At 34.6% G+C, this 17,334-nt stretch overlaps 1 protein-coding gene across 1 annotated transcript; it reads left to right on the plus strand.

Annotated features, from left to right (window-relative positions):
* The first annotated feature begins 14,903 nt into the window (after window positions 1-14,903).
* Window positions 14,904-16,775, plus strand: LOC107619804 (putative glutathione S-transferase). Its single transcript, XM_016322084.3, has 2 exons — window positions 14,904-15,272; window positions 16,214-16,775. Exons 1-2 carry the CDS (start codon window positions 14,964-14,966, stop codon window positions 16,580-16,582), a joined length of 678 nt encoding a protein of 225 aa, XP_016177570.1. The 5' UTR covers window positions 14,904-14,963; the 3' UTR covers window positions 16,583-16,775.
* The last annotated feature ends 559 nt before the right edge of the window (window positions 16,776-17,334 follow it).

Here is a 17,334-nt window from a genome sequence, read left to right on the forward strand (position 1 = left end):
CCAAGAGTTTTTTCTAGTTATTAATTTACTTTCTTGCCATTTTATTTCCTTGTTCAACCTTTCAAAAAACCCAAAAAGATACTTTTTCATAACCAATAATAACTACACCTCCCTGCAATTCCTTGAGAGACGACCCGAGATTTGAATATTTCGGTTATTATTTTTAAGGGGTTTGTTACTTGTGACAACCAAAATTTTTGTATGAAATGATTCTTTGTGGTTTAGAAGCTATACTTACAACGAGAATTTATTGTGAAATTCTTTACCACACAAAAATCCATTCATCAAAAATGGTGCCGTTGCCGGGGAATTGGAAACGTGTGCCTTATTATTGGTTATTGTGAATATTGTGAATAACTTTTGCTTTTTGTTTCTTTGTTAGTTATTTCTAGTTTTAGGAATTTATTTTTATTAAATTTTATTAGTTTTTTTTTTATTTCTCTTGCTACTATGAATTCTCACCCCTTTGGCTATAAGTTTGGGTACAATCAAGTTGTAGGAAGAGGAGATTACAATGCGAGCTTGGATCAAGGATGGGACAATCAAAGATGGGAGGAGCTACAAGGATTTGATCAACCCTCTTGGCAACAACCACCCCCAAGATATTATCAACAACCATTCTATGATGCTTACCAAGACAATGGTTATGGTGGACCTCTTCGTGACAATCGACACCACAATATACCTATAAACCCCCTCCTCAACATAGCTTTGAACCACCATGCTCACAAGCCCCTCTCCACCATTCACCTCCATATGACCCTAACCCTTATCCATCATTTCAACCACTATACGAACCATACATAGAATCACCCCAACTCCAAAATAACTACTCTCAAGAACCACTTTCCTACTATGAACCTTTTCTCCAAAATAATGAACCCTTCTATGAACACCCACTGGATAGCAACACCCTTAGTGTTATTCACCAAGAGCAATTACAGCTTCAGACCACACTTACTTCTACTCTCACTAGTCTCACCTCTACTCTCTAAACCCTTATATCCCGTGTGGATGCATCAATCCAAGAGCAACATGATCCCAATCATGCTATTGACACGGAACAAGAGAGAAGGGATCGGCTTGAAGATGAAGGAGTAGCTGCAAAACTGGTGAGGGAAGACATCAAGGAGGAGTTCGATTTTGTATTAGAGCAATTGGAGGAAGCCATAATTATCGAAGAAGAAGAAGAAGTGGTTGAAGACCTAGGAGATGCTGAACCTCCATGGGAATTGAGAGTTATAGAGAATTCTGCCAAAAAGTCTGAAATTGATGTTGATGAGGAGGATAGTGCACAACCTCCAAGACATATTCCTTGTGAAGAATTGGATGGAACAGAACAAGAAGCAATTTCCCTTGGTGATGATGATCATGAATCAAACCCACCTAGTGGTGAACTTGCATCCGCAATTGAACCCCTTGAGTTTGAAGAACTTTCTCCGAGTGAATTCGAAGATGACGTGGAGGTAGACTTTTCTCAACCTCCAACTTATGACTTGAGTAATGGGGAAGAATTAGAAGATTTTGATCAAGGCGCGGTTGAAGTTGAAGAGGTTTGCAAGGAGGTGGAAGACTTCACAGAAGAGCACAAGGGAGTAGAGCCTGCAAGACCATTGGAAATACCTCTCCCAAAGCCATTACCACCCAATACAACATTCAAGTGGGTAAAATCCTTATCCTTAACCTTTACCTTCCCACTTGAATATGGTTTACTTGATACGGATGGTCAACTTAGAGCTCTTTGTGGCTTTAAGAGTAAGAGGGAGACGGTTAATGGTAGGAGTTGGCATGCAAGGTTCAATATGGTTGTATACTCCAAATTAAAGTACAAGGATTGGTGTAAAGCTCGATTGAATGGGTCTCGGAAGTTGTTTGGGTATCTCAGTAGGAATTCGGATTACGTGCCACCCGGTTGGAACAATGATGATCAATGCAAAGACGGGTGCAAAAGCAAGGTTTGGGACCCCGGAATTCATTCTACCAATCAACACTCCTGGGACCTTGTCACTTGCTTTAACTTGCTCGAAGACTTTATGTGCCTGGTTTGGGACCCCGGAGGCTATTGGAATTACAAACATTGGTAGGGATTCCTTGATGAGTTCAAGCACAAGCCACCATGACAAGGGGCTCACCAAATGTCCAACTTAAAGACTTTAACTAAAAGTGCTAGGTGGGAGACAACCCACCATGGTATGGTCTTTCATTTTTATCCTTAGTTTTATTTTATTCTATTTTTATTAGTGTTCATTCATAATGACTGCATCAGCATCTGTATTCTGTATTCTGCAAAAAAAAAAAAGAGCAACCCACGCGTGCATGTAGGCCATGCGTAGGCATCGATATAAACTTGGTTCCCCCATCCAACGACCAGAAAGTTGTGATAGAATCGTGCGGCTGGTGTGCTAGAGGCACAATTCGAGCCATGCGTACGCGTCCCTGATGCGTACGCGTCAATTTCATTTTTGGCACACCACGCGTGGACGTGCTCGACGCACACGCGTCGCATGAAAAACCTTGCCCCCTCCAATCTAAACAGAGAGTTACACGAAAACGACGTTGAAACTGTGCGTTTAGCACAATTTCAGCCGACGCGTACGCGTGCTTCACGCGTACGCGTGCTTCACGCGTACGCCTCATCTTCATTTATCCCTTTTCACGCGTTCGCATCTATGACGCGTATGTGTCGACGCACTTTTCTCTCATCCACGCTCAAGCGTGATCCACGGGTATGCGTGGGTTTGATTTCATTAACTCCTGACGCGAGATCCCTACCCCTCGCGTTGCCCAATCTTCTTCTTTCCCCTCCAACTTCTCTTCCCTCTCCCTCTCTTCCCCTCCATTGAAACCCCATCACCACCACCATCTACGTTCCATCACCACTCCGTTCTGGAAACCCAGAATCGCTGTCGACTGCCCCCATCTCCTTCCTCTCTTCTTCTCCTTCTTCTCTATCCTCTCAACCCTTCGCGCCGACCCCACGCACCGCCGCGGCCAGCCTTGCACCACCGTCTCTGGGTAGCACTCCCCTTTCCACTTCCTTTTTTTTTCCAATTCTGTTACTGCACTTCCCATGTTCCCCTGCTTCCATCTCTGTATTTCAAATTCTCCTTCTGTTCAATTAAGTTAGTTTGCTTCTTTCAATTATGTTACAAATTAGGATAGTTAGAAATGCATGATTCTTAGTGGATTTTAGGTGGTTAGGTAGCTAGGATGTGGTTAGTAGATTTAGGTCTGATCATTGCTCTGTTCTTACTGTCTGGAATGGTTAATTCATCTCTGTTTGTGCTAATGACTTGCCCTGTGCTAAATTAATCTGCCTTGATGCTGTTAATTGGGTTTGCATTATTAATTATGCTATCTTATTGTTTCAATAATTTACTTTTGGGCTAAACTGGTTTATTGTTGCTGCTGAGTATTATCTGGAATTGCTGAAGTTCTTATATGAGTTGATTTGGTTCCTTGATATTGGATTCTTGATGTATGATTTTGATGGATTTTAGATCTGAGTTGCTATTGCTGTTGCATTCTTGTTGCAAGTTAATGTTCATTGTTGATTCAGTGAAGCTTAATTCTTTGAATCCATACCCCTTATAAATGACTGCTTGCTGAATTTAATAAAGAGAGGCTGAATGTATATTCTCTTTTTGAGCAATTTTTGATGCATTGGTGCCATGGTTTCAGCCATTATTTTGTCCATTGATCATAGAGAGCATGCTGCATCCGCTTGATTGGTTATGAAATGCCTGCTTATTGCTGTCTTATTGGCTCATTTGCTTATTCCCTGTGAATTTATATATGGTTTTGTTACTTCCAATTGTTAATGAATTCATAGGAAACCCAAATTGATTGGTTGAGTTTGGGGATTCGCCAGCTGCTTTGTTCTGCTTAATGATGCCTGCATCATATGAATTGTCTTGTTCTTCATGCTAATTGACAAATGTTGCATTTCATATGAGCTTGACTTGACTTGTTGATTGGCTGCTGTTTATTTATTTTGGGAACGCTCACATTACTGCCGAAATGCTGCCCAATTTTTCTGAAAACTATTTTCTTCAACTGCCACTCATGAATTGACTTTAATGCTTTTGAATTATGATTTATTTGGTTTCAACCAAAGCCAATTCATGGGATGATGGGTTAGCATTCCCATTCCTTTTGGTTCCCTTCCTATTTGAATTGCATTGTTGATGATCTACTATCTTTTGTGCTTCTTTCACTACATGATTTATCATCAATAATCTGCATTATATGCTTGAATGTGGGCTTGCTTGTTCTTAAACCTTTTGAACTTCTTTTAGTTAGGAACTACATTACCATGCCACTAATTCTAACCTCCTTCTCTGACTTTTAACTAAATTGACTTTTTCACTTTTCTTTTTCACTTTCATCCTTTTTCAAACTAACTCTTTTAATCCCTTTCATGGAATGTTAATTGTTATTTCTTAACAGACAAGCATTATAGATTTCATTGTATAAATTCTTGGATTGTGATTTCTGATTGATTTCTGTGAATCCTACCTTTCTTTCATTCCAAGATTTTATCTCTTTATGACTCACTTCATGCTTTGGCTTTCATTCCTCTTTTGTCTATCTACTGCTTGTTATGCTTGCATATTGTTTACCTTTCTATTTTTCTGCTTTAGTTTGATAAATTGTATCCTGGAATTTCTATTTTTTAGGATGTCTGATAGGAAAGGCAAAGGCAAGGCTATGGCCAGCTCTGGCAAGAGGAAGAGGGGACAGTCATCCGTTGCTCTAGCGGATGTTCTATCAGATGAATCTTGGCGTGAAAAGAACTTCACTGATAAAGAGAAAGTTTATTAGATTGTGCCAGCCAATGACCCAGTTAAATTTGCAAATCTCTACTGTGAACTCAAATTTTCGGTCTTTGCGGAAAAACGGCATCTCTATTTGGAAAAGACGCTCAAAATACCAACTGAATTAAAGAAGTACACTGAAGAGCAGATCAAACAGAGAGGTTAGGTATTTCTGGAGAGGGATCTGACAGAGGTAAACGTATCATGGGTCCGTGAATTCTATTTGTAACTACTACAAGACGACCCTTGATGCTATGCAGCTTCGGGGCAAGCAAATCTTGGTCACAAAGGAGGCCATAGAGGATATCCTCCACTTTCAGCCTAAACCAGATGATGCAGATGGTTATCAGAAGGCTGAGGAGTCCATTAGATTCATGAGTTTTGACTGGGATGCTGTCAGGCGCACCATAGCCATTGATCCTGATGTCCCATGGGCTATGGGAAAGTCAAAGCTAACCCCCAGGGGTATCAAGATTATTTATCTCAATGATGAGGCTAGGCTATGGCAGTAAATACTGAGCAATTATGTGATGCCTAGTACTCATGAGTTAGAAGTGCCAGCTGCCATGATCATCCTTATCTGGTGAGTCATGGAAGAAAAGGAACTATACCTTCCACGGTTCATCAGAAAGTACATAGCCAGAGTTCATGTTCGAGGCACCCTGTCATTTCCCTATCTGATCACCCAGTTGGCTCGTCGAGCTGAGGTGCCTTGGGAGGTAGAGGATGAGAAGCCACCGATTGCCGAATGTAAGAAAGTCATTCCGCACGGCAAGCGATTCGGACCTTTAGGCCACAGACTACCTACTTCTACTACTTCTACTGATGCGGCCACATCCTCAGCAGCACCTTCAGCGCTTGCAACACCACTTGTTTCCACAGCACCTTCATCCGCTTCCCAGCCAGTCTATCACCTGGTGCACCGCCTCTTTGAGCGCCTTGATCAGATGGAGCGCCGGAATCAGCGGCGTTATGAGCAGTCTGAGCGTCGCAATAAGCAACGCTATGAACATCTGAAGCTGCTTGTGACCACTGGGCGCACTGACATCCCCTCCGAGCCTGACACACCCTCGGAGCACTCTGAGGAGGAGGAGGAGGATGAGCAAGAGGAGGATGCACAGGAGGAGGACCAGCAGCAGGCACAGCTAGAGGAGATTGAGCTTGAGTAGCCTGCAAAGCCTCAGGCACCTACACAACCAGAGCCCATAGAGCCAGCAGCACACCCTTCAGTAGGCGATGACCCTTCACACCCGGCTTGACTAGAGCATCGAGGATGATGCTGTGATATAAGTGTGGGGAGGTTACCATCTCTGGCGGATTCTACTTTGGTGAACTATTTTAGACTTTTTATCCTATTTTTGCTTTATTTTGTATTTTGCTTTATTTTCTTTTATTTTATTTTTCTTTTAGTATTTGCACATTTCTATTTTATTGTACTCTTGTTTATATTTACTTGGTTGCATTCTGCATTTTGGGCTTGTATATATCTTAGATATTTAGCTTGAACTGCACTTTTAGTCTATTAGTTGTGATATAGAAAAAAGTGGATTATTGAGCTTAGTTCATCCATTTAGCATATGAGAATTTGGTTTAATTGAAAATAGGGAGTAAAACTAGAAATTTTTATAATCACAACAATTCATTCAGTATATATATAGTAATAAATGTCGGTCAATTGATGAAAATTTTCAAGGAATATATCTTTTTCTTAGAAAAGGCATTTAAGATTTACATTGATTTGAGTTAAAACCTTTTGGTAACTTGCATGATATATACATATAATTGGAATATGGTTTTTGAGCTAAGAACACACAACCCGTGAGTTTTTGAGCTTAATTGCATGGTTATACTATTTAACCATAATATTTTTTCTTGTGTGTTTTCTTCTCTATGATTGTAATCTATATTTTGTTCCATTCTATATGTCCATTGTTTAGTGTACTTTCATGCTTATATGTGATTGAGACCATCATTTGTTATTAGCTCACTTATCCCAAATAGCCTACTATTTCAACTACCTTTATTTGCCACTTTGAGCCTTTTAATCCCTTTTGTTTCATATTTTACCACATCACTAGCCTTAAGCAAAAAAATAATTGATTACCCCAACTGAATCTTTGGTTGGCTTAAGATAGAGATTGTGTATCAATTAAGTGTGGAGAATTGTGGGAACTTGGGTTGATAAGAAAGTGTTGAATTTTATTGATAAGATATTGGGAATTTGGGTGCATACTCATGTAAAACCAGAAAGACCATGTGCATTGATATGTTACGTTTATTTTCATGTTAATATATATATATATATATATATATATATATATATATATATATATATATATATATATATATATATATATATATATATATATATATATATATATATATAAGGGATAACATTGTCCCAAAATTAAGTTCAATAAAAGAATCATTGCATATGTGATAAAATAGAAGAAAAACTCTGATACATGAGTAGGTGAAATATACAAAGGTGTGATTTTTAGGAGCTAGGCATGATTTTAGAGTTACATAGAGTGTGTATTTGATCGGTGAGAGCTTAGGTTAGTCAAAGATTCATATTATAGCTCACTTGGCCATACATATATCATCACCTTTACCTTGACCCCATTACAACCTTGAAAAAACCTCATGATGTTTGCATTTGTACACTTGATAATTGTTGATTGGTTAGATGAAGAAGAAAGTTTTAGAAAGCATGACTAGAGAAGAGTAGAGTGATTAACCCAAAACACTTGAGTGATTAGAGTGTATATACAATTCCAGTGAGGGTTCACTTGCTCATTTCCATATGTCCATAATTGATCATTTCTTATCATGCAAGTTTGTGAACTCTTTCGATTAACTCAACTCAATTGTGAATATGTTTTGATATGATTGATTTAGTCCTTGATTGTGCATATATGATTTCTTAAAAATTTGACTCAATTTGACCACATGTATACTTATATATATAGATAGATAGTAATTAGAATAGCATGATGCATGTAGGTAGCTTGCATCTAGATAGGTTGCATTGCATAAGTTCCACCATTCTACCTTTACTCTTTTGGTTCTCTTGAGCTTAGCATGAGGACATGCTAATGTTTAAATGTGGGGAGATTGATAAACCACTATTTTATGGTTTATCTTGTGCTCAATTGAGTGGTTTTTATCAATTCTTTACTCACTTATTCATATAATTTGCATGATTTTACAAATCCTTCCTAATTCTGTGATATAATTGAAAACATGTTTCCTAGGCCTTTAAATTGTCAAATTTAATTACCCTTTATTACCATTCGATGCCGTGATCTATGTGTTAAGTGTTTTCAGGCTATATAGGGCAAGAACGGCTTAGAGGATAGAAAGAAAACATGCAAAAGTGGAAGGAACGTAAGAAAATGAAGTTTTGAGGAGCTGGCAGCGACGCGTACGCATGGGCGACGCGTACGCGTGACTAGCGCAGAGACAAGCAACGCGTACGCGTGACCTACGCATACGCGTGACATGAGCCACGTGCAGAAACTTGCAAAAAGCGCTGGGGGGATTTCTGGGCTATTTTTGGCCCAGTTTTAAGCCCGAAAAACACAGATTAGAGGCTGCAGAGTGGGGGAATTACATTCATTCATTCATCAATTCATTCATAGAATTTTAGGTTTTTAGATGTAGTTTCTAGGGAGAGAGGCTCTCTCCTCTCTCTAGGTTTTAGGATTTCTCTTAGTTTTAGGTTTATTTCTTCTCAATTCCAGGTTCAATGTTCCTTTAATTTAGTTTCTCTTCTACTTTTAATTGTCTTAGCATTCTAGTTTATTTATCTTTCCAATTGAATTTATGAACTCTTCAGGTTAGATTTGATTTTCCCATTTAATGCAATTTGAGGTATTTCATATTTATTGCTTCTTCTATTATTTGTTAGTCATTGATGTTTGAAATTGGTTATTTGGATTTCATATTCCTTGTTAGTTTTCTATGTAATTATGTTATGCCTTCCAAGTGTTTGACAAAATGCTTGGAAGAGTTTTAAGTTAGATTTTTCTGATCTTGGCTTTGGTTGAGTAATTGGAGACTCTTGAGTTATCAAACTCCTTTGATGATTGATAATTGAAAGTTGCTGGTTGGTTTGGATCCCTCTAAAGCTAGTCTTTCCTTAGGAGTTGACTAGTACTTGAGGAATCAAATTGATTTGTCCACTTGACTTTCCTTCATAGTTAGAGGTTAACTAAGTGGGAGCAATGAACGATTTTCATCACAATTGACAAGGATAACTAGGATAGGACGTCTAGTTCTTATACCTTGCCAAGAGCTTTTTCTAGTTATTAATTTACTTTCTTGCCATTTTATTTCCTTGTTCAACCTTTCAAAAAACCCAAAAAGATACTTTTCCATAACCAATAATAACTACACCTCCCTACAATTCCTTGAGAGACGACCCGAGGTTTGAATATTTCGATTATTATTTTTAAGGGGTTTGTTACTTGTGACAACCAAAATTTTTATATGAAAGGATTATTTGTGGTTTAGAAGCTATATTTGCAACGAGAATTTATTATGAAATTCTTTACCACACAAAAATCCGTTCATCAGAAAGCCTAGATATACCAGATGATTACACTATTTGGAACGAAGGTGTGACAAAAGGGAAAAAGAAAGCAGTTTCTTTTGGTTTAGATCTCTCTTCAAAGTTGGACTCCAGAAATTGCTCAGAGACATCCAAAGACAATCTAAATATTGAGCAAGAACTTCACATGTGGAAAGAAAAGGCAAAAGAGCAAGAAATGATCAATGAAGAGAAAAAGGTTAAGTTGAATGATGCTGAGCCCAAGTTAAAAGATCAAGGACGTCAACTAAAAGCTCAACAAAAAAGAATTGGTTCTACTAAAAAGACACTTCATACTTTGTATAAAAAATTGAATTTTCCACTTCCTTCAACCTTGTCTGTTCCTGCAGAAGATGAGCTTGGGATAGGCTCTAGTGATGATGAGGATGATAACATGAGTAATTGATGTCTGGAGTATATATTTTTTATGATTTAGATTAAGAAATTTTTAGGTGAATTAGTTAGTACATTTTATATTATTCATGATATTTGACCTTTTTAAAGGCTTTGTTTGTTTTAGTTTAAATATTTTTTTCTTATTTTAGTTTAATTACATTTATGGACAAAAATATTTTAATAATAAATATTTTTTATTTTTTTATGGTAATTAACTTTTTCATGACTTTATTATGTGTTTATAATTTTAATAATGTAATATAAAAAAAATGATTATGATGGTCTTAATATAGAAAGCAGATCGAATACAATTTATTTTCTAAAATATTTATATATTAAATAGCAAATTATTTTGTATGAAAATTATTTAAAATATTATATTAAATTTATAGAAAATTTGTGCGAAAATAATTTTTTGTTTTGTATGAGATTTGTTTCAAATGCGTAAATTATTTTAAAATAAATTTGTTTGAAATTTAATTGAAAAGAAATGTTTTCTTGATCTAAAATTTGTTCGAAAAAAATATGTTATATTGACTAGATTCGTTAGAAATTTGTCTAAAATGAAGTATATTTTTGTTCGAAATTTGGCTAAAATAAAATATTTTTACGTTTGAAATTTGTTTGAAATACATTACCTTTATATTGGCTAATCTGTCTAAAATTCGTCTGAAATACATCATAATAGTTAGAAATTTAGCAGATAAATGCCTATTCGAAATTTGTCACAAAATCGTCTGAAAAAAATTTCGAACAAAATTTCAGACAAAATGTAAATTAGTAACAAGGGTTTTTGGGATTAAAAAAATTCGTCTCAATTTTGTTCGAAAGAAAAATTTTGTCTCCAATTTGTTCGACATTTATCTCAATTTCGTCTCTAAATTCGTCTAAAAAAGTCCTATTTTTAGTAATGATATAACCACTTAGTCAACCGACACTTATAGTATAGACATATAGATACTCCTTGAGACCTAAACGGTTCCATGTTAAAAACATATGTAACAAACTAATCAACTCCCTTATAGAACCTAGGTTTTAACTTCTTCCTCCAGTTGATGACTAGTTATCCCTATCAAACATCTATATATACGATGACTTGAAATAATTTTGCAAACAACATAAAATTAAATCAACAACACAACCTATTAAATTTTTAAAAATTTTGGCAGAGCTTCTTCTATAATTAGAATCTTCCACCAAATATAATTTTCATTTTTTCACAAATTAAATATATTTTTAAACAATTTTAATGAAAATTCAGTAGAACTTTTTTTTTAATTTAGAGGTCTCTGTCAAAAAAGATTTATCAATTTTCACAAAGAAAATAATTGCAGGCATAAATTAAAACAAACACACATTCAATAAAATATCAAATTCTAACCGTTCTAGTGCGTAACCCTTTATTATTCCGTAATTTTCAGCAAATAAGGGTTTCAAGAAGGTGTCACTAGACAACCTTTTCGCTACTAGGTAACCTTCTCCCACTTTCGTTTTAAATCTTTATTCTAAGAAAAGTAAGTCCATCATAAAACTTAAAATTAGAGATAGAAAACTAACCTGAATACTGTACAAACAACCCACGTATATATCTCAGTATGAACAATCCATGACAAAAGCTAAATGAAATTCAAACAACAAAAAAAATTGAAATAGAAATAAAGTTAGTAAATTATAAAATTTATTAAATAAAAATCATAATAAAAAAATGTATATATGCATTGTATGCAATATACAAGACAACCTTTTTAATATTGTGTATTCATTATCTATGTTTTCTCTATGTTGTCGTACAACTTAGACTTTGTATTTCATTTCTTTAATTTAATAAAATATCACTCCAACTTTGGTAAAAAAAATATTTGATGCTTTAATTTAGTTTTCAAAAATTATAAGTATAAATAATATTAGTTTAGTTTTCTTGGTATCTTTTATTTTCAACTGATGCTAATTATATACCCATGTAGATCGTTAACGACACACATAACATAAAATCCCAAATTGATTTTTTTTAACATATTTTATTAATTAATATATCTCATTAACATCGCATCAATATAAAAGATTACAATAAAAAAGCTTAGATGATCCATACTTATGTTTTCAACAAACCAATTAAGAGTTGAGACAATTAAATATTTTAGAGATTTCATTAATTTATTACTAATTTTTTTAAGATTTTATTTTATTAACAAAATTATTTTAGACTTAACTCGTTGAAAAATGAATAAAGCAATTAACACATTACTCATATTTGAATACAAGAAAGTAATGAATGTTTTGTGAAAGTACTAGTAACAGGTAGATTATTATTGTACCTTCCCGGTTGGCAGCAATGACAACGGCGCTGTGATGAAGACGACAACGTGATGGTGGCGGCAATAATGCCGAAACAGAACTGAATGAGATTCAAAAAGAGGTTAGAGTCTTTCATTTAAAACGTAAAATCAGGGATGGAATAGGGTGAGGGCTGGGATTAGGACAACTTATTTGGAGGAAGGAGGAACGACGCAGTTCCGGCGACTGAGGGAGCAGCGGTGACAGCGACATCAACAGCGGTGGAGACAGATGGAACCGCTCTATTTCAGGCGATTAAATATGATTAAGGCAAGTCCACGCAGTCTTTGAAGGAGAATAGAGGTGGTCAGCACTGGTGGAGGGTGGTTGAAGGGACTATCGGAGGTAGAGAGAAAGAGAGAGGAGAGTGGTGGAGAGAGAAGGGGATTTTCGAAAGTGAGGGTGCTTGGAAGGTCGCGCGTTTTGAATTTAGTGCACCCTTACCATCGGATTTGCCGATGGATAAATCCGACGATAACATATTCAAGTTCGTCAAAACATAGCTCTCTGCAAATATGTTTACCGGCGGATAAATCCGATCCGCCGGTAAATCCGCCCTAGTTTTCGGGCATATTCTTTAGTTTTTTCTCCAATCATTATTGACAAATTTACTATCAAAAATGAAAATCTTCCGATAATTCTTTGACCTAACGAATTTGATGTATGTGCCGCTAGTAAATTCAACGGTAAAGTCGCCACTAACATGCAATGCTAAATTCAACAGTATTCAGCATTTTTCTTATAGTATTGCCCGCACATTCCTCCTATGTCTCTTATCTACGCTTTGCTCTCTTCCTATGATGAAAGAAACTCTTAGATCTAGGTTAATCTTCTCTGCCACTAGTGTTCTCCATTGCTCGCCTGTAAACTGGAAAGTGTTGCAAATCTCTTCTCCTTCTCCTCTTGCTATAACTCCTTCTTACACCCACCTCACCATTTCTATTCTCAATTCTTACATCTGTGATCTGTCCTCGATCCTTTCTGGCTCTCCCCCCACACTCACCTTAGCCATCTCCTCCTCATCCTTCAACTCTTCTCTACGTCCTCATTATCCCATTCTCTACCGCTTCTTGTTGTTTTTTGTTCAAAATCCGGCATCGTTACTCTCCTTTAGATGTTTGCTGATGTTGCTCCCTTTTTGATGTGTTATTGTTGTTGCTTCCTATTTAAAATATCACTGATAATATTCTTTGTTTTAGGGGTAATATAGACTTTTAAATATTGTGTAAGTCATCTACATTGATATGTCAATTATAACTCAAAAACTCTAATATTTTATGTCTATATTTATAATATTAATATATTTTTTTAAACAAAGAAGCTTAACACGAAAGTGGAGCGAACAAGTCTGTGAAACAATAAAACAACACCTATTTTAAACACCTAATAATTTATCCCAATGTCATTTCCGATATTGCCATCAACAACTAAAGGGATCCTGACTCTTCCACTCTTTGTAATTGAGAAGAGTCACATTGATGATTTTCTCTACACATTTTGCTGTATTCTAAAATAATTTCCTATTCCTTTTCAACCAGATGTTCCAAACTTCCACAAAGAAAATTATGAACCACTTCTTACGCTCCTCCTTCCTAAAAGATACACATGTCCAACTTAGAAAGTGTTCCTTCACCGTACCCGGGAAGGACCATTGTCTGCGAAAATCAGATAACCAAGCACACCACACCTACCAAGTAAAGTCACAGCCAAGAAACAAGCATCCTCATTAAACAAAAGACACACACATTATCACTCGGATTTATAATTCCGAAACCACCTAATCTTTTCTTTGTTTTCACCCTGTCTATAAAAACAAATCATGCAAACAGCTCAACTCTTGGAGGGACTAATCATCTCCAAATAGTTTTAGTGAAACTATAACTTATTACGTTATTTAGAATTGTTTCTGCCTGCAATACCTGCACAAAATTATTAGTAAAAAATATACCTTATTTGTCAAACTTTCAGATCACTCTATCCTCTCTGTCAATAGCTAGTTTAATCGACCTTAAAATGTCATGTAACTGGTTTACAAGTTCCAACTCCCATTAAAAAATTCTCGCCTAGAAGTTCCAAATCCACTCTATATAATATCAATATTTTTTTATCTCTGTCTTACACTACACGCTAACCAAACATGGCCTAAGTGATGCCATCTCTTACATCACCAAATGATTACTTTTCCTTATTCTTTTCAAATGATTATTCGCATAGTATACGTGTCAATCAACTTAATCATTTATCCGTGGTTGGACATTTTTTAATGATCAAAGTAACCATGAGGTTTTTATTTGATCAAATTATTAATTAATTAAACAAGTTTTATGGAGAATTAACTACAATTAGCTGCCGTGCGTAACCAACAGGCCGTCACCATCGACCAAAGATGAAGGATCAAATAGTGTTTTTTCTTCTATTAAAATAATCTAAATTATTTTTATTTTTATAAACGTCATCACAGTTTGTTCTTTCCTAAACCACTTTCAACGTTATTATATTTCGTTCGCAATAAATTATCATTTTCGACCGTAAAAAATTGAGCATCGATAATTTTAATTTTGAAATAATATAAATTAATAACTCAATACTCGTAAAAATTTGGATTATTCAAATTAGTTTATAGTTTTACCGTTTTTATTAGAATTATTGACTGACGACTAAATCATTCATTATCAGAAATAATAATTCATTCTTTCGGATTATTTTAAAGTGAAATTCATGTTGGGCAATGACAATCATATTACTATTCTCCAGATTATATATAAAAGACATGTTGGACATGGCAAATACACCACGAAAATCAGAAATTCACAATAATAATAATGGAAGATTTGAAGTTACATGGATTTTGGTATAGTCCCTTTACAATGAGGGTGGTATGGACCCTGAAGTTGAAGGGTCTATTATATGAAAACATTGAAGAAGATCGCTACAATAAGAGTCCTCAACTTCTAGAATACAACCCTGTGCATAAGAAGATTCCAGTGCTTGTTCATGGCGGAAAACCCATTTGTGAGTCCATGATCATTGTTCAATACATTGATGAGTTATGGCCACAGAATCCATTGGTCCCTCATGATCCCTTTGAGAGAGCTCAATCAAGGTTTTGGGTTGCATATTCTGAACAATTGGTATGTTTCTAATAATAAACTTAATCATTGTGTTTTTCTAGTCAACATCATATCCTCTGATTTGTATTTGAAGATCATTTTAGGATAAAAGTACACAATAGATGTAAAATTCTAATAGCCAGAAAGAAAGAGCGAGTCTGGTTTATGTTTTTATTTTTATTTTTATTTTAGTGTTTCTAATGAATTTTTAAAATTTTGTGAAAAAAATAGAAGGTAAAAATAAAAAATAACTTTTTATTATTTTCTTCTTATAAAATTATGAAAACAAAAAATTAAAAATAAAAACAAAAAATGCTAGCTGTAAGTTAAATATTTCTATTTTAAAATAGATTTTTTTTATATTTTATTATAAATGAGTTATATATTATGTCTTGTTCAGATCTTTAATCATAGGTTAATATTTAAATTCGTCTTTGAAAGATAAAATATTTTTTAAATTGGACTCCAAAAGATTTTGTTAGTTATATTGATCTTAAAAGATACTGTCATAAGTCAAATTGGTCATTTTGTAAGTTAGATGATGACATGTCATGTGATATCAATACGTCAACTAATCATTTTGTGACAGTATTATTAACATGTCATGTCATTATGTCACATGACACTTAATGTGATATATTATACTCTAATACATAGAATAATCGATTTGATTTATAGCTGAATTTTTTTAAAGACTAATATAACTAACAAAATATTTGAGTTAATTTAAAATATAAGTTATTTTTTAAAGACAAATTTGAGTATTAATTCTATTAATTATAATATCAAATAAGAGACTATGCTAGTATGCTTGTCTCGTCTAGCAATTATTTATTCACCAAATTTTGTATTATACTCTATATATTATACTAATTTTCTAAATGTCCAAGCATTAATTATTTTTATACATATATTAAATGTGTGAATAATTAATATAAGTTCGATCGGGGAAATGCATAAAGTTTCCTGCAGTTGTGCCACTAATTTACGTCGACATTGCTGGTGATGAAGAGAAGGAGAAGGCCATAGAGAATGTCCAAAAACTTCTAAGAGATGTTGAAGATCAATGCGTGTTATTGGTTGATGAAAAAAAATTCTTTGGTGGTGACAATATCAATATGGTGGACATAGCTTTTGGGTCAATGATCAAATTTCTTGTAACTATGGAAGATCTGAATGAATTGAAGGTGCTAGAAGTTGAGAAGTTCCCTCGCTTGCATTCATGGTTTAATAATTTCAAAAATGTCTCAATCATCAAAGAAAACCTTCCCAACAGAGAGAAAATGTGTGCTATTTTGAAGTATATCAGAGAAAGAAAAAGAGAATTGTAATCATCTAACTAGTTCAAAAAGATGGTTCCTTATATGAAGTGATTATGTTCTTTATATATATTTGCTTGAAAATAATAAATGTTTAGGTTGATTTATTTACTTTGTTGTGAAAATAAATCAAATTGGGAAGATTTCAACTTGATCACATGTACTATTATATTTATTTGTCTAAGTGAATCGTTGAGATTTGTCACTTTTAATATTTTATAATTTTGTTAAATTTTAAAAAAATATTTTCACATTTAATTTACCATATACATAAAATTAAGAACTTTTAATTATTTATGCATGCATCTCTAAAGAGTTTTCAATGTAAAGAGATGTGTATTGTGATCTGTTATTGCAGCAGTATTTATATATTATAATAGATAATACAACTTTGGCTATTTATAGTAAGCTGTTATAACTGAAAACAGAACGAGAATAAACTAAGCTAATTGTCACCTAATGACTTGATCTTGATTTTTTATCACATGACTTTCTTTATCTTTATTATCCTCCCTCAAACTCATGGTGAGTTTAGAAAGAACCTTGAGTTTGAAACGAAATTTTTCACAGGTAGGAACTGATAAGGCTTTGGTAAAAATGTCAGCAACCTGCTTTATGAATGAAATATGAACAATCTTCAATTGCTTTTGGTTGACCCTCTCACGAACAAAGTGTAAATCCAACTCAAAATGCTTAGTGTGATTATATAGAATTGGGCTTTCAGCAAGCAACACCGCACTGATATTATCACATAACAGAGTGGG

This window comes from Arachis ipaensis, chromosome B9 (assembly GCF_059453495.1).
Source record: "Arachis ipaensis isolate K30076 ecotype BB chromosome B9, ASM5945349v1, whole genome shotgun sequence".
NCBI lineage: Eukaryota > Viridiplantae > Streptophyta > Magnoliopsida > Fabales > Fabaceae > Arachis > Arachis ipaensis.

Bases quoted from the DNA above. Each gene is read 5' to 3' on its own strand.
- LOC107619804 (XM_016322084.3), top strand. From the start codon at position 14,964: ATGGAAGATTTGAAGTTACATGGATTTTGGTATAGTCCCTTTACAATG. The intron at 15,273-16,213 runs GTATGTTTCTAA...AAATGCATAAAG, and splicing joins TTGCATATTCTGAACAATTG to TTTCCTGCAGTTGTGCCACT.